The sequence below is a fragment of the Pogona vitticeps genome, chromosome 1 (genome assembly GCF_051106095.1).
Source record: "Pogona vitticeps strain Pit_001003342236 chromosome 1, PviZW2.1, whole genome shotgun sequence".
NCBI classification, from domain to species: Eukaryota; Metazoa; Chordata; class Lepidosauria; order Squamata; family Agamidae; genus Pogona; species Pogona vitticeps.
In genome coordinates, this window is record NC_135783.1 from 57,438,760 (window position 1) to 57,457,456 (window position 18,697).

An 18,697-nucleotide genomic window follows, 5' to 3' on the forward strand; every position below is an offset into this window, starting at 1 on the left:
TGCCATCACTTTAGAAAACATATCACTTTTTTATTGTTTGTGGAAAACCTTCCCCAACAAGAATTACCCAGTGGACAACTGTAAGGCATGGGATCCCTGATACTCAAGCATGGTGCAGAGACCTGTGCACACTGGAACAGGTTTGAATCTTAGCGCCTCCCACTGGACCCTATGGGACATAGTGAACAAGTTTTAATTTGGAAACTGTTGAGGAAAGCAGAACATGGCTTCTTCCTTATTGCTTGAACTCTTCATCAGTAGCATCCCCAACTGCCATTTACTCAGCTGCCATTATGGTGGAAGTGAAGTGCCACAATGAATGCAGATTGCAATGGGGACAAAACAGCATCCAGAACCTATAGAGAGGGTTCCTCTCATAGTCTGCGTCTGTCTTTATCCTCTGTACTCATATTGTTAAAGTGATGTTCATTTGGTTACACTATCAAAAAAAAGAAAAAGAAATAATTTACATGGGATTTTGACCAGTAAATGAATACTTCAGCAACCATACGGAACAGGTCCTCAGCCTCTGGATTTGGTTCTTTTAGCCACTTTGCTCTGAAATTGAATAAAGAAAACTGTCAGTCTTCCACATAAAGCAATTTACATTATTTTCACAGAGCACATGCTAAGCAGTGTATATTTATTCCAACTAATTTAACTAATGAATTTTTGTCTGTTTTTTAACCATCTACCAGAAAGGCTTTTCTAGATTTTCTACATTAAAAGTAGGTTTGTTCTCTAGCTTCCTTCTCCTGTAATAAAGACCAGTTTTACAGATCAAGGTACGAGACAAGCATTAGGACATCTTCACAAAATATTAGTATCCTCTCATCCAGACAAGTCCTTCAAATTATATATCCACAAAGGAAAAAAGTTTGGAATAATTTGGAATAGAAAAATAGTTAATGGGTAAAAAGGCTATTTATTTAATGCTTATGCACTCCAGTGCTCAACTCCACCCAGAATTGTATTTCATTTGTTAATATGGCAGGCCTTCCTTACACAAGCAGCAGAAATAAAAAATAGAGTCCATGTGGGGTAGTGGTTAGTGCACTAGACTGAAACCAGGAAAAGCTAAGAGCCAGCATTTAAATTCCACTAATCATGGATGCCACTGGGTTAGCAGTTCCCAATTTTGGGCTTTCATATATTGTTTGGATACCATTCCTGTCACCCCAGATTACTGGCCATGTACTGGGATCAGTAAGACTCAACAGCATCTGATGACATGAATTGGAAAACTCTAAACTGGGTTAAATTTGGATTAGTCACATTGTGACTGAATACATAATTGTCTGTACACAGTGCTGTATTTTATTACTAGGCTAAAAATGGCATGCAGCAAGCCAATTAGTATGTCCTCTTTAGATTAACTAACTATATTTAGAACAATCCTGTGGTTCCCCTTCAAAACTATTCAGCATTTAAAACACAGTTTTACCTGTTACCTCATCACATGATTCCCCCTGTGAGGAGATGTGAAATGTCCTAATCCTGATTTGAGGAGTGCACATTCCAGTTACAAACTAAGCTTGGCTCAGTCAATCTTTCTGGCAGATGCAAGAATGCAATTTGTGTATCAGAAATTCATGAAATCAAAAACGCACAATTCAAAGAGAAGCTCCAAAGTCATTCATAAACTACTTTTGCATATACCTGTTGTAGTCCACAAATCTAATCAATAATGGATAGAAAGCATAAAGGTCCCGTGCTAATGTAGTGAACTCATCCAGGATAAGGAGTTCAGCCTCAGACATATCACCCCTGCCTTCTGCTCTTAAGTGCTCTTCATCAGATATAACCACTGCAGTTTTTTTCTTCAGCTTTTCCATCAGTGGTAGAAAATGTGTCTTCAGGAGCTGGGGCTTTGCTTTGCTTATGATAGGCTGAGAAAAAACTATGTAAGGAATCATAGCATATTAATATATGAAACCATAACACAATAAACTATTTCACAATTGGTCTAATGTAGAACAGCTTCTACTTCCTCTCTGCAAATCTCTTTGCCACTGTGAGAGCTTTGATTGTTGCTATCATCTCAAATGCATGCAAATATGGAAACTACCATATTTACTTCTTTTCTACTTACAGTTTTTGGGGTTTGCTTGTTTGTTTGTTTGTTTACAAATCTTGCCATTTCTTCTTTCTCTTCTCTATTAATTCAACCATTCACACACTGGTCAGTATCCTATCGCTAGTTCCAGGTATGATGGAAACATGCAGTCAGTGGACTGAATGACAGACTGAATGATAACTTTTATATATATATATATATATATATATATATATATATATATATATATATATATATATATATATAAGTTATCATTCAGCAACTGACCTGAGTTTGATCCCAATGGACTCAGGTAGCCAGCTCAAGGTTGACTCAGCCTTCCATCCTCCCAGGTTAGTAAATTAAGTAACCAGCTCAAGGGGGTGGAGTGTGTAGCCTGCATAATTAAGTTATCAACCGCCCAAAGATTGCTTTAAGCGCTACAGGAAGGTACATAAGCAGCATACCGTACTTTTCTTTGCTTTCAATGTGTCTGTTCTAGCTGAGACTAGTAACAGAACAATGGCCACTCTAATCATCCTGAATAATATTGTCTCTACCTTGCTTGTCTCCCTCTCTATTTATCCTCTTAAACTCAATTCATAATACTTCTATTGAAATAATCCTTCTTTATACTGATCCATTTCTTTAAGAACACAGTGTATCATGTTTCCCCAAAAATAAGACAGGGTCTTATATTAATTTTTGCTCCAAAAGAACGCATTAGGGCTTATTTTCAGGGGATGTTTTATTTTTTTTCATGTACAACAATCTACATTTATTCAAATGCAGTTACGTCATCTTCTTATGGTTGCTGCACAGTGGTGGAGGGCAGGGTTTCACTTAACTGGGGCTTATTTTTGGGCTAGGGTTTATATTACGAGCATCCTGAAAAATCTACTAGGGCTTATTTTCAGGTTAGGTCTTATTTTCAAGGAAACAGGGTACTCTTTTTTTTTAGTTCAAAAACTCAAGGTAATACCGAGCAAAGGAATACAAGCAAAAGTGAACCAAGTAATGTCTGTCAATATTCTATTACCTTACCTGCTAATCTTTTCATCCAGGCTCCCTCATCTATTCCCAAATTGTTGTATATAATTTTCAGGATGTTTCCCAGAAGGGTATTCATATGCTCTGAAGTCAAAGCAGTGCAGCACATTTCGCTTTTGTCAGGACTGTTTTCTGGCCCATGCTCCCACCAATGGGACATGTAGCTACAAAGCATGGGCAACACAACTTCCATTACATGAGGCATTTGTGTGTAACGAATGCCAGACTCAGCTAATTCTACAATTTCTTCCATTAGCTTCTCTAACGAAGGAATGTTTGGACAAAGTTCTTCTACACTGTTTGGTAAGATGAGACCTGGAAAAACAACGTAACAATATAGTTGTTATGTATTTACTACGGTGAGAGCTTTCCTTCAATTCATATTACTGAAGGATATCTCATTCGCATTTTAGTTTTTACCTTTAGCCATATGATGAAATCATCTGAACTTACTCTTTAGCACAATTACTAAACTTTACAGTACAAAATGCAAAGGACCTGAAAACTAAAACTAAAAAATAAAAGCAAATATTCTTATTCTACATTTGAAACTAATTCCGTACCATGATTTTATGCCTCTCTTTCTGCCTCTTTAACTATTCCTCTCAAACACAGGGCTTAATGAAATATTACTGATCTAAGCATTCTCTTTTTTGTTTGTGACAGAAATAAAGATGTACGATTAATAAATATGCCAGATAGTCTTCCCCAATAATGGGCAATATCAACAGCAATTACATACACAGGGCATTAAGCTTTTAACAACTCATAAAATTCAACTTTTAAAGATATTTATATTTACACCCATTTTACACACCTGATCTGTCTCTTGTAGTCTTAGTATTGTAAATAGAACACATGTTGTGATGGTTCAGGTGAGTTTCTAAAAATGCCACAGGAAAGGCTCCAGCAAAAGCAGCAAGGCATTCACCTAATGCTGACCGCTGCCTGGAAGTAGAAGAATACATCACATTTTTAAAAATATGTTTTTAGCTCAGCGCATTAATAGTTTGCTATAGTTAGTTTTCTCTTTTGTATTAAGAATTCTAAGCTTCCCAAGCAGTTTGTTAGATAATTATTATTCAAATAAAACATAAAGCCTACTGAGTATATCTTGGTACAGAGTAGCTCCTGACTAATCCAACAGTCACATCACTGAGGAATCAAATTATCAGTAGTTACATATGCTACCACATTTCATAAGAAATCAAGCAGGAAGGAGGGAATCTAGAAATAGGATACTAGAAAATAGGAAAACTTTGTAAAGGTTTTGGAATACATACAGTCAACACAAATATTTGATTATAAGAAACAGACCTTCATTTATAGATTTACACATTTTGCTATTCGGATTATTATTAGTTTTAAGGATTTATTTATTTCCTTTGATGGATGCAAGACAAATAGTTGGGAAATGATTTAAGTGTTGTTCCAATTATTATTCAAATGAATTTAATCATTATCATCACAATCATAATGAGTCATTATCACTACAATTCTAGTGACCCCATGTAGCAGCATATGTAATGAAAGGGGCAGCAGCACCAAAAACAGAACCTTTGGTTACAATCTTCGAGAGACATATGTGATACTGCATATTAAAAAGATCCTATACAGTACTCAGTGGAGAATACAGAAAGGAGATTACTAAAATCAAGGGAAAATCGTTTTATTACATTATTCTTACATTATTCTATTTCAGCATCCTTGTCAGGTGAGGAAAACCTGTACCTCTAGTGCAGTGGTTACCAACCTCGGGTCCTCAAATGCTCTCGGACTACAACACCCAGAAATCCTGGCCAACACAGCTAGTGGTGAAGGCTTCTAGGAGCTTTAGTCCAAGAATAACTGGGGACTCAAGGTTGAGAACCAGTGCTCTAGCAGAATCTCATAAAACAACACTGGTCAGAAGGGACTGTGAGGATACCTAAACTTGGTTCTCCAGCTGTGAAGATTTTTTTTTTTAAAAAAAATGGTTATTAACTATAATGATATACAGTGATGCCTCACATAGCGATTGCTCCATTGAGTGACAAAATCGTTTTGTAATGGACTTTTTGCCATCGCAAAAGCGATCGCTTTGCGATGGTCCCTATGGGCTTTTTTCGCTTTGCGATGATTGCGGGGAAGCGATCATTGCAAAGCGCCCATTTTCGCACAGCTGATTGGTGGTTTCAAAATGGCTGCCAGGAAAACAAAATGGCCACCCGCTGTTTTTCTTCGCTTAAGAGGCAGCAAAAATGGCAGCGCTATGGAGGATTTTCGCTTAAGGTGAGTTTTTAAGCCCATAGGAATGCATTAATCGCTTTTTAATGCATTTCTATGGGCTTTTAAAAATTGCTTAGTGATGAAATCGCTTAGCAACATTTTTCCGGAATGGATTCACGTCGCTAAGCGAGGCACCACTGTATGTTCAGGTGACATTTAAGGTAGACTACTTCAATGTGATAAGTAAATTGTTCATTAAAATGGCTAAAAATTGCAAGACTTCAACAAGTTTATACTTACATCCTAAAAGTGAATTACGTATTTTCATGTTGTGAATTCTGAGTCACCCTTACCTCTCCACATAGATACTCTTGCTGGTTCCCAGAGCATACAAGCTACTCAGTATTCTGTAACAAGAAATCTGAACATCTTCCACTACAGAAGAAAGTAAGAAAACATTTTTAATGCATTGCATGCTATCCATACAAAACAAATAGGAAGAAGCTACAAAACCTCTCACAAAATAATTTATAGCTAAGGAAAAAGAAAGTATTACACATCAGTCCTGAACAGAAAGTGTGATTCATACTGATTCAGAACTTTGAGATTAGACTAATTCCTTCTGCATGGGGCTACCTTTCAAGATAACTCAGAAGCTTCAGCTGGTACAACATGTAGTAGCAAGGCAGATGTCTTCTGTAACTATCACATGACAGCTATTATGTAGCAGCTATACTGGCTGCCAATGGTTCAGTTCAAGGTGTTGGCTGCTAAACTTTAAAACCTTACATGACTTGGGATCAACGCATCTATTGGACTTCCTCTACTTGTATGAACTGCTGCCCCAACTAATGTCATCCAGGACTGCCCTTTTAAACCCACTAACTGGAAGAGCTGTCCAACCTGGATATGACAGGAAGAGATCTTTTTGTATTGTTGCCCCATGCTCCAGATGTTCCCTTCTGACTTCCTATGAAATATGCTGTCTTTGCATATTTCATAGGAATAAAGTCATAATATGAATAAAGACATAAAGTCAGGGAAGGATACAGAAAAAAATTGCATCCACAGGATTTGGGATGCTGTTATTTTTATCTGTGTTTCCACCACTTTATGATATAAACTTGTTGATATAAAGTTAATTATCAAATTTAACAAGATACAGTGGACCCTTGACTTACAGACGGCTTGACTTACAGACTTTTTGAGTTACAGACTTCTCTGGCCGCAAAATTTAGGTTTGACTTGCAGACTGAGATTTGACTTACAGACCAGAAAAAACCCAAAATGGAACAAAAACGGCCTGTTACGGGATTAATCGGTTTTCAATGCACTGTAGGTCAATGGAGACTTGACCTACAGACTTTTTGACTTGAGAACCACCTTCCAATACGGATTAAGTTCTCAAGTCAAGACCCCACTGTGTAAAGTTAATTACCATTTACTTAAGATATAATGTTAATCATAAAATATGCTACAAGGGATAATGTATTATTTATTTCTTTTTTCTAGATACATAATTAAACAAATTAAGATGTAATATTCCTTCAGCTGTGTCCTTTAAAATCAGAATCCTGTCTGGGGGAAAAAACTCATGCAGAAGAGCAATCACACAAATGTCCCCACCATCAGTAGGCTGTTTTTTGTGCAATCAGTTGTGCAACTGGGCAAGTGCCAATTTTCACAACCAAGCTCGCTGGCTAGGTCACTGAGTTAGGTAACTGGCTGTGGAGCCAGCAGCTGGGAGTTCAATTCCTCACTATGCATTCATTCTAGGACAGCCAGACTGTGTGGCCTTGGGCAAGCTGCACAGTCCCGGGAGGCCCCCAGAAGAGGAAAATAGTAAACCACTTCTGAGTGTTCTCTACCTAGAAAATCCTGGGCAGCATTGCTGTATATCAGAACTTACTTTGCAGCACACACTCATTAATTATGGAACCAATCTTGGGAAGGACTGCCCACTAGTGGGAAGAAAACATTTGCATGCTTTCTTCAATAGGATTCTCATCTAAGAGTTTACTTCTCTTTCTGCAGCAAAAATTGGCTAAAATTCAGTAGTAAATCACAAGTAGAGTAGGCCTACTGCATCAGTGGGGATTTGGTGAGTCAAATTCTGTTTAAGTTACTTTGATTCAATGGGCCTACACTACTTCCTAAAGCTTTTGTTGGTGCAATCTCAAAGGGCAAATCGCATTTGGACTAGCCAATACAATCTCTTAATTCCAAAGAAAATAAATGCACAAAATAATTACATGTACTGTTGTGTGGTATATTAGAAGGCTTTAATGACTTTAAACACAACATAATGAAGAATTTTAGTAGAAAAAAATTAATTTATATTTTTACATGAATACGTACATATCAGATCTTCTCCAAATTGATGCTGTCCAATATGTTCAAACAATGAAGACAAGACTGGCAAAAGAGCCACAGTGGTGTAGTTAATTATCTGTGTCACTCCTTTTGGCTGGCTTCTGCTGTGCGTGAATTGCCCTTGCTTTAGGTTTTCCATTGTCTTCTCTAAATCTTCTGCGGCATTATCCAAAAAGGTCCTCAAAGCCATCTTAACAGACTCCAGACCTGTTTTCATCACAGTCCTATATGTCATATACCAATAAAATAACATTAACTCTGGTAACGAATGAAAACTATACAATACTTCTACTAATATACATTACTTTTAACACTGACATTCTGTGTAGGACCCCACTACAACCAATGTAAGCAGTTACAGAAATGTCACAATAAGACAACAGAAACCCACCTATTTAGAGCACTAGTCATGCTTCACTGGCCAAAATTGTATCCTTTCATATATATGCAAGTGTCATTGATAAATTTGACTAACTTGAACCAATAAGGTAGGTTAACATCTTTATTGAGATTACAGTCACATCACAATTTCTCATCAATGGTATCTTAAGATATATTGTGATGTTCCTTCCTTCCTTCCTTCCTTCCTTCCTTCCTTCCTTCCTTCCTTCCTTCCTTCCTTCCTTCCTTCCTTCCTTCAGCACCATCCCTCTGCATGACACATTACAGAAGATAGGTCTCTGTCACAAAGGGCTAACAATCTATAATGTGGCAGAGGGCACAGGGGAGTAGGAACAGACCAACAGGAAACTATGCCGTTTTCTTTCTCTTTTTTGTGTATTTTGCTTTATATTCTTAATGGTCGATTAAAAGTATCAGCTGTATTGTTTCCATGACCGTGTGGTCTTTTTCCGAAACTGTAAGATACCATAAAATGGCCGTTCAAGGCATCAACTGAAGACCAACGTGACTTCTCGGACATCATGAACTCCTGATACCAAACAAGCAGTACTGCATGCTAAACAGAGCATCCACCAGGTAAAACTATTTATTTGGCTTTAATCTGGTTTAAATTGACTGTTACTGGTAATTTAACTAAATTCCTAATCCCAACTCTGTTAGAGGCAGGCCATGTTAACTGGGCAGTCTTCCTTCCTCAAGATAAAGAGAAACTCTTCCAGTTTCAAAAAGGCAGAAAAAGAGAAGGGAGGGGGCAGATTGCCTGTGACTGTCCTCTGATTTAAGAGATGGGTCATAAATTCCAAATTGCTAGCTGAAGAAGAGCTTGAAACCAACATGCATGTTGCAGCTGCTACCATCTAAGAAGCTGACTTGGCCTCTACACGATCAACCAGGTGAATCAGGAATATTAAAAACAGCACAGAAGTTTGGAACCTCCCACAAGAACTTGATGCACAGCCTTGAAGAAGATGATTTATTATTGAAAGCTTGCTATTTGTTTTTGGGTTTTTTGTCTTTTTGTTTTATATTCTTAAGGGCTGATTAAAGGTATCACCTGCTTCTGCATTTGCATTATTTCCATGATTTTTTCAGGAAACCATGTGCGACTGTTAGAAATGCAAGTGATTAAGCTGCAGAAAACCTTTTGATGCTGGGTGATTGTATAGCTGGAACGGAACTAATGCTGCATGCTTCTGTAGACCCATCCGTTATATACATTCAGTACATTGAGATGAAGTTAGGTAATGTTTCCAATGATGAGTTTATTTTAGTACATAAGCACAAGTCAGTCCTGCTTGAGAAAGTAGTTAGGTTAGAGATTATGTGTTCATTTCACCCAAGGATGTGTAATATTTAGAAATGTCACAACTGAATTAAGGAATGCATCCAACATTCTTAAAGGTATAATTAATTTTAATGTTTTCAATGGAGTGGAGGCAATTATGTTGGCTGGATAATTAGGTATCTGACTGCAGAGGCAGAGGGTGGGAGTTTAATTTCCAATCTGCATCCCAGGAAAAGGGCCAGCCTGTGTAGCCTTGGGCAAATTGTATAATCCCAGGGTGCTTCCAGAAGAAGGAAATTACCACCAAAATTTCTATGAAACAGTTTGCTCATTTGGAGGGTTTTTTAGACAGCCAAAGGTTGTAAAAAAAATAAAAGCTTACCCACCCCCCACAACCTGCCCCCCTTCCCCCTTCCCACTGCCCTGTCACCTCCTTACATTGGCTGCTGTCATATGGGTCCACAGTCTGTGCCGCCTCTGCCTCCACCACCACCACCTGCAGCAACCTGCGCCACAGCGGCTTCTGCAGCCACCATCCACCACCACTTGCTGCGATGGCCTCCGCCACTGTGGCCTGCCTTAAGGGAATGCAGGCTGCCTTTTGCAAAGATGGTGGCTGCAGCTTCCCTGCCTAAGAGAAGCCATAGCTGCCATCTTTGCAAAGGGCAGTCAGAGTCCCTTATAGCAGGCCATGGCTGCGGAGGCCACCGGAGTGGGGGTGATGGATGGTGGTAGCACTGGGCAGCAGCAGATAGCGGCAGCAGATGAGGTAGGGAGTAGCAGGGGACAAGCTGTAGAGGTGGCTGACTGTGAAGCTGCCTGGCTGCCTATGGGCCTGCCAATCAGCTGATAGGTGGGCCCATAGGCATAGTGAGAAAACCGTAGGCAGAGAGGGAAGGCTAGCTTCCCTCTCCTCATATGGGGGATGAATAAAAATGGGCAAATATTTGTCTCTTTGTATTTGTTGGGGTCTCTGGAACCTACAAATACAAAGGGATGAATATTTAACGAATCAGTGATTTTTAATGAATACTACAATTTGTTTTTTTAAAAAAAATTGTCCCCATGTCTACTCCTGAGTAATCTCTGTACCAAGAAAACCCTGAACAGGGTCCTCATAAATTAAAATAAATTTTACAGCACATAATTACTGTTAATTACATCTTTACCCTGACTGTTCCCTCACAGTTAACTCGTTAACTGCATGTATTATTTCAGATTATATGATAGTCACAATACTGTGAACGTTCTGTTCCAAATCAGTTCTGACTCATTCTGGGAAATGTTTAACAAACTCTGTTTAGTTAGCATTTTACCTTGCATCCAAAGTCTGACCCAAGATATGAAGACAATTGACTATTGAAGTTGCATCATTTCCTAAGCAGAGATGGATCAAAAAGAGAGATCTTGTGTTATAGTTCTCTAATTTCAATGTTGGTGAATTAACTGGTACAAACATGCGCAGTAGAAAAGTAAGAATTGAACATTATCTTTATTGAATTATTGCTGCAATCTTTCTAACAGATGCCAGAGATAAAAACAATGATATATCACCACACAACTGGCTGAAGCAGACAAAACATAGTTAATGGATATAGTGAACAATTCAAAGCATATTTTGTGGCTTTAAAATGCAATTAAACTGAACAAACATTACAGTAAGGGCAACACTGGAATCTAATTTAAAGCACTAACACCAGACTTTTTTCCTCACTCTTTGTATGACTGTATAAAATCTGGAATTCTTTTTGCTATTCTATAAAGTATAACTGCTATACTATGTGCCAGTAGGTACAGTATACAGTTTCCCGATAACAAATAACTAAAGCAATGAGCTCTGCAAATTAGTACAGTATTTTGTTGCAACTTCTGTCTTCAACAGAAATCTTTTTTCATTAAAATGTGGGAATTGCAAAAAAGCAAATATGAGAAATATCAATGGTCCCTCTTCCTTTAATGAGGCAAGAACCTCTCCTGGAGCTTCTTGTGAAACTACTGTATATCAAAGTGCTCAATAAACTTTTTTGTTGATACAAAGAAGTAAATACAAAGGATACAAGTCAATTATAGATAAGCACATGATCTTGATTTTAGTGGGAAAGTGAAGAACATGTTTAAGTGATTTCCTCTGAAATCAATGGCTCTTGTAAGTGTTCACACTGTCTTAGGCACAAAAACAGATTATGGTTTAAATTCAAGGAGCTAATTAGGTTCATGCAAAGGGTTTATGTATTTCTCCAACTTCACTGGCTTTGTATGATCATCTAAGAGTAGAAAGTATTGACAAAATGTAGCGCCCCTTGAAAGTGAATGAAACTACTTTCTCTTTTTATGTTTGTGTGAGATTCTGCATCATGGTAAGAGCAGAATAAAACCTGCACATTACTTTGATGACATAAAGAAAATCATTAATATGAAACATAGCAAACTACATTATTTCAGAAGGTAGATAAAACTAATTCATCTGGCAATTCAGCTTAACAGTTTCTTAAAACATGCTATAATAAAGCTAAAAGATTTCAATCTGATGCAGAATTCTTTCTTTTACACAGAATTCTTCATAAAATTTCCAGAAGAGAAGTGACTAAAAAGCTTAACTATATGGGTGACATCTCAGCAAATCTGTAACATAGAATAACCTAAAACCTAAATGCAAATAATGTCATAAGAGAATGTAAATTCTTACTGGAGCACATATGAGCATTAAAAAACAAAATCTGTCATAATACATGGCTTGAATCCATTTGTTCCTCTAAAGTAGAACCTGAACTAACTGTTGAGTAACTATAATAATCCCCCTGTATCCATGGGAGATCTATTCCAGGATCAGCTCTGAAATATCAGATACAAGGAAACACATTAAAGAGAATGGGCGAAAGTGAGAGGATGGGGGAAGACCAAGAGGAGGATGGAAGTGCACATGTGCACTGCAGCCTGGGTCTAAGAGTAATGGTGTAAACCATTTGAGCAAATTGTCACTAATTAATGAATTGCCATTCACATGCCTGTTTACATGCCTATTGTGTGACTTGCCATGATATCAGGAATGTGAATGGCAAATAATTAATGCATGGCAATTTGCAGCACTGATTTTATGCAACTAATATCTGCACGAATGCAAATCCCCAATAGGATGTTGGCCAGTAAGATTTAATTGAGCATTTTCTTGGCAGTTGATTCAATGATTCTCTAGCCGAGACTGCAAACTGGATTCAGGCCTCACTTTACAAGAAAGAGCATAACTCATTGTTTCAGAAAAGTAGCTATACTACTCTATTTCAGCAGGAACAACAACAACGACAACAAAAGTACTGCAGCATCTTTAAGATTAACATGTTTCTCTCAGTGTGGTGTTTCATGGGTACAGTCCATTTATTCTAAAACATGTGGAAGCCCTCCAAGTAGATGTTGTCAGAGCATCTTTTCCCACCACTAGGTCCACACCACTAGGTCCACCCAGATGATACTCTCTCAGGTGGCTATTCTGAAGGAGGCCAGGAAATCATTTTCCAGAACCAGCACTCCCTGGTGGTTATGCCTGTCTCCCCCCCTCCCTCCTATCATTTAAAAGGAGCCTGAAAACAGGTTCTTTTCATAGAGGCCATTCTCGATTACCCACCCTGATTTTTCAATATGCCTCACATTCTGCTTTTAAGTTGTAATTTGTGCATTTTCAATCTTATGCTATTGTTTGTGTGGTTTATTTTAACTTGATGGATTGTTTGTTTTTCCTTTGTTGTAAACTACCCAATTCATTACACTAAGCAACAGGGTTTGGACCACTAGTTACACAACTGGTGTGTAATAGCAAATGCCTACACTGGCTTTTTAATTTGTGGCAATTGAAAGCTGAGATTTAGGACAAAGTACTAAGATCAAGAGGTACAACTAACATGAAGTTCGTCATTCACTGATATATAATTACTGGGGAATATACACATTAACTGCTGTATGTACAATGACTGCACTACAGGTATCTGGGTAATATCTCATTTCCTAAAGATCTTTCACAGGTACTAATCTTCATCTAACCCTTTCATTTTCCCAGGAGCTTTAATGTTTTCCTTTATAAAAGGTAGATATGGAAAAGGGTTAAAAGAACTCCATATACGTAATAGTGCCCGTATTAGCATTTTTACTGTGTTGCTTAGGACATTGACAATTAATGTAATTAAAGTAGAATGACTACATTCAATTTATTGGTACCATGCCAAAAATTCGCAACAACTGCTTGTATTCTTGACGAATGCTTTTATTTTACATTAATTATATCTGCATGGTTTACTAAGGACTATGAGAATCTAAAATGCACTCATTCCTAAAACGTATCAGTAAACCATTTCAAATGTACACTTGAAATATCCAAGATTCACCCTATGAACCTTCAAACCTTCATTGCTCTTAACATTAATGTCTATGATCTTGCATTAGAAGAGACATACAAATAAGATGACTGAGGATATAGCCTTTCAAATTAATTTCCTAAAGGTTAGGGAAAAATATCTCCAATAGGATTGTACAGTATTTCATACATAACACCTTGTGAACTATGGGAATGCACCAGCAGACCCATTCTGCTAATCTGCATGGTCCACACATGTATGCCATGCAGGCTTGAATGTACAAAAAAGCAGAGGAATGGATCTACTAACATGCTTTGTTAGTACACGGCATAAGGATCCCCACAAATAAAATACCTCAACTGGATGGTGGAGCAGAGAGAATGCTTACTGGATCAAGGAGCACTACATGGTTCATAAATGCATGGTTATGGAAACCTCAGTCAGCCGCGTAGAATATCAGTGACCATTTACATATGAAACAGAATACACTGATATGACATCTCCATAAACAATGCCTGATTAGTAGTCTATAATGTACTTCTTTATCATTCTTTATATTGTAAAAAAAACCCTTTAAAAATAATTGTGATAAATTACCTTTGAGAATTATTAGTAATCCAGAAAGATCACAAAGATCTTGCTCTTGGCCATGCATTCATGCATCATGCATCAAAGCAGCACACTTGCAGTTGCAAATAATGGCAAAGAAAATCAAAGGGTGCTCACACAAGTATTTGTCAAGGGTCTCCTTACCAAACAGTGAAATCCTATGCCTGACAAGTACTCCAAGTTTGCAGAATAGGCTGAAGGCAAGGTATAAAAAAAGAGAGAAAGGAGGGAAGAAGGAAATAAAGGAAGAAAAGTAACAGCTGATACATGAGCAGGGAAAGCAATATGATGTTTTGCAAGAAGAATTCAATCTCTGGGCTGATTATAGGACTGAACGTGCTATTAATGTTTCTAAGAGCAGCCCTTTAATAAACATGGTTATGTATGCAAATATTATGATTAAGGGAAGAGATAAAAACTGATAACAAAGCGATATATCATTTAAAAATTCATCATAAAATTCCAATCAGAAACAATTGCTGAAACATTATGAAGTAAAATGCAGTCAGTAGGATACTATAAGAATATACTACTACAGCTTTAAAAGCAAAGGAGAGGAAGAAGGTGGGAGAAAAAAACAATTGAGTCAGTGCAAATATTTGATGATGGTAATACCTACTAACCAAAGCCCAGTTCATATATGTTCTGCAGCAGGGTTTTTTTTTTAATGAAACATTTCTTCCTCCTGCTACAAAGCTCCTATGGGTCCCAAGTAATCCTTTTCATTGTTGGCAAGCTGTAGGGGCCAAGGGATGGGATAAGGGATATTGCTGAAAATTGTTGCCCCTGTTAAAGTCATCCTTGGCAATATTCAATAATTAAAGATTTCTCTGTCCCATGCCTCGTCCCCCCACAAGTTCCCAATGATGAAAAGGATTACTTGTTTTTAATTGTTCTTCTCAGTTGCTGTCTTTTCGGGTGAGTAAAAAAATTATTGCTCCCAAATCAATCACCATCTCATTTCACTGGCCAATGCCTTTCAGCCGTAGGCACTAGATGGATGCTATACAGCATGAATTGTTAAAATCCTACCTTTAAATAAACATGAACTATGTTTACTGCTAAAATGGGCCATATAAAATAACCAGTATTTTTTAAAATAATTAATATTTGTAAAATAACTATGAGAGGGCTACAGGAAATTTAAGTTACTCTCCACCCCCACCCCACTTATTATGTTACATTTTCAGTGATGACAGGAAACTCATGGAATTTTTCTATTTTCAAGAAATCATCCACAAAGTATTTTTCACAGGTACCAGAGAAAGAAGTTACTATCTTGGATCAGTCTTCTGTATGAAAGAATTATGGTCTTAACAGCTGCCATATTATGAGATTTCATATATATATATATATATATACAACTAGTTTAATTTACATTTGGAAATAAACATGGTATAGTTCTCAAGTGATAAAAATGTGTATCAAATGTTGATACCCAATACATCAAAAGAAGAGTTAGAGCCCAGATTTCTTCCAGAAATGTATACTGCCCATGTTTTGGCATGAAAACAACTTTTAAAAGTAAATAGGCATGTGAAAAACTACCCTCCATGTGAGGTGATGTTAAGTGGAATATATGGATCAGGCCACCATTGGCTAGAATATCAGTTATTAGGTACCTCTATTTATGTGAGTATATATTAGCTGTCAAAATATCACTCTTCAGAAGTACAATATTGGGAATGTTAATGAATCGTTGGCTGAAATTCAGTAGTAAGTTGCAAATAGAGTAGGTCTGTTGAATCAATAGTACTTACAGAAGAGCTGACTTACCAAATCCATACCGATTCAATGAACCTATACTAGAGTGACTTACGACTGGATTTCAGCCAAAATATAAATATGACGCATTCCAAATGGAAGAGGAAGATGTTGCATTATATGATTGATAGCACTAATATTTTAACCGCTGTTGTGGCTGTTGTTATTTAAGAGAACCAGCAGCTTACATATTTTTAAAATTCTGATTTGGAATCTGGAAAAAAAATATACAAATTGTTTTCAACTTTGGATTTCAATATGTCACTCTCGAATTGGCCTCCTCAGCCACATTAGATGCTGTTCCAAGTCCTAGATGCTGTTCCAAGTCCTCCATACAGAGCACGTTACCATAGTCTCTCAAGACTGAAGGATGCCTAATCTGATAGAACAGTTTCTATTTGCAATTATTTTCTCCATATTTTACGATAAATTAAACAGACGTATGTAAATTAACACCAGATGTTCATATCCCTATTATTCTCAAAGGAAAATGCAAAACTCTCTTAAGTTTTTTAATGGATTATTGTACTCTGTTGTTTTAAATGTGTTTTACTACTGATTTTATTACTGTTTTTAATGTCATACTTCTTTAATTCTTTTTTAATATTTGTATACCTACTGTTTTTAGCTTTTAAATATTGTCTTTTTAATTATGTAAGCTGCCTTGGGTTCTTTTTAAGGAGAAAGCAGGATAAAAATATTTTAAATAAATATATGAGTGAAATAGGATCACTCTGTAGTGCACTATATAAATGTCCAAAAGGTGCAACAAAAACAATCAGTTGACAAATTTTTCTCCATTTTATAAGCCTGACACAGGTTTAAAGAAAGATTCTCTGTTGATGAGTATCAAAGAGGAAGGGAAGTACATTCTCTATAATCTTCTAATTCTGAATGAATTTTAATTACGAGATTCTTCAAACTAGTAAGTTAAAGCTAAATTTATTTAACACACTTAAATGTTGTCCTTTAACTAAACAAATCAAAGGATGGTTCTCAATGAAATGTGAAACAATACCATAACAAAATAAGATAAAAACATGTTGTTGCCTTTCTTCCCACAGCAAGGATCACATACAAACTACGCTGATAATGCAATGAGAGAAGAAAGGTGTGAAATGGCACCTAGTATTTAGACTATTTATTGCCAGGACAGTGTAAAGGTAAATTTTCTTTTATATATGCCCATATCCGTAAATCTGGGAAAGGAGCCAGAAGCTTATCTGTAATTTTAATGTCATTTACCTGAAAAACTTGAAATTATACTAAAACATGAATTACACTTTAATTTTTCAAAAGAAAAATAGATTCAGGTTGTTTCACAAAACTACTAACAACCATTCTGAAAAGCAAGATTGTGAAAAAAGGTGCTCAGTCTTGTACCACCAGCTTTGCATTTTAAGTCTTCTCTCTCTCTCCCTCTCTCCCCCCCGTCTCTCACATACACACACAAACACACACACACACACAAAACTCTTGAGAGAAATTTGTGTGATTACCTTGGCTCTGCTTTCTGAATGAAAGAACTAGCTAAAATTGCTGTGATCACCATCTGAAGCAGATAACTTTCTGTAAAACTAATGATTCTTCCATCACTTTGTATGCCCATAAATTTGCCTGTGTTTCATAATAAGCTAATCAGCTGTTATATTTTACTGTATCTTTACCTTGTCACCATTTCTTTCTCCTTGTTAGAAGCATGCCCACCACTGCTGAGAGGTCTGCTTGCTGACGAGAGGAAATACAAGCGATGGTTTTTGAAATACTGATCAATCAAAGGAAGTACAACCTGAAATAAATATACAAGAGACAAAACATTCAACATTGATTATCCCATATTATAGCAATGATAGCCTGGCATTAGAGTCTGTGAGGGCTACTGTCTGTCAGCTAAAGCTATCTGTCTGTGGATAGCAGGCATTTCTCCTGCTGCTGTCAAATGTGAGCAGCCAGCACAAGGGAATGAAGGGTGGGGTGCCTGCAAGTTCCATAAGTATTTATGAACTGAATTTCCTCTTTTCATCTCCCCCTGCACCCCTCCCACACCTTCTCTGGAGAGCTCCCACCTCTCTATTTGGAGCATATATAGGCTTAAAAAGAAGGGGCTTCCAGTCTGCCTATACTATCAGCGTTGCTGGCGGATGGCCATAGTGGTATACAATCTGTAGCCAGGGAGGAAAGAGATTCCAATTTATTGTGCCATCACCTCCAGCATACCTGTGACTGGTTAAGGTAAAGGTAAAGGTTCCCCTTGACAATTTTTGTCCAGTCGTGTTTGACTCTAGGGGGCGGTGCTCATCCCAGTTTCCAAGCCATAGAGCCAGCGTTTGTCCGAAGACATTCTTCCATGGTCATATGGCCAGTGTGACTTAGACACGGAACGCTGTTACCTTCCCACCGAGGTGGTCCCTATTTATCTACTTGCATTTGCATGCTTTCTAACCGCTAGGTTGGCGGGAGCTGGGACAAGCGACAGGCGCTCACTCCGTCGCATGGATTCGATCTTACGACTGCTTGGTCTTCTGACCCTGCAGCACAGGCTTCTGTGGTTTTAGCCCGCAGCGCCACCACGTCCCTGTCCTGTGACTGGTTACCAGTCTCTTATTA

The 18,697-nt window shown here is 37.5% G+C and overlaps 1 protein-coding gene and 1 long non-coding RNA gene across 3 annotated transcripts in view; one reads left to right on the forward strand and one right to left on the reverse strand.

Moving 5' to 3' along the window:
* Nucleotides 1-18,697, reverse strand: part of RYR2 (ryanodine receptor 2) — a 390,793-nt gene that overhangs the window by 85,992 nt on the left and 286,104 nt on the right. For both annotated transcript variants that reach the window (XM_078383124.1, XM_078383125.1), the window contains exons 63-71: nucleotides 17,758-17,879; nucleotides 14,471-14,520; nucleotides 10,691-10,751; nucleotides 7,673-7,911; nucleotides 5,668-5,749; nucleotides 3,924-4,054; nucleotides 3,101-3,421; nucleotides 1,660-1,900; nucleotides 471-558 (exon numbers count right to left, since the gene is read on the reverse strand). In XM_078383124.1, the coding sequence (XP_078239250.1) occupies nucleotides 471-558; nucleotides 1,660-1,900; nucleotides 3,101-3,421; nucleotides 3,924-4,054; nucleotides 5,668-5,749; nucleotides 7,673-7,911; nucleotides 10,691-10,751; nucleotides 14,471-14,520; nucleotides 17,758-17,879 (1,335 nt within the window). The remainder of the gene's footprint in view (nucleotides 1-470; nucleotides 559-1,659; nucleotides 1,901-3,100; nucleotides 3,422-3,923; nucleotides 4,055-5,667; nucleotides 5,750-7,672; nucleotides 7,912-10,690; nucleotides 10,752-14,470; nucleotides 14,521-17,757; nucleotides 17,880-18,697) is intronic.
* On the forward strand, nucleotides 10,728-18,012 carry LOC144585881 (uncharacterized). Its single transcript, XR_013540478.1, has 3 exons — nucleotides 10,728-10,846; nucleotides 17,155-17,253; nucleotides 17,786-18,012. It is a non-coding gene; the product is annotated as an uncharacterized LOC144585881 (long non-coding RNA).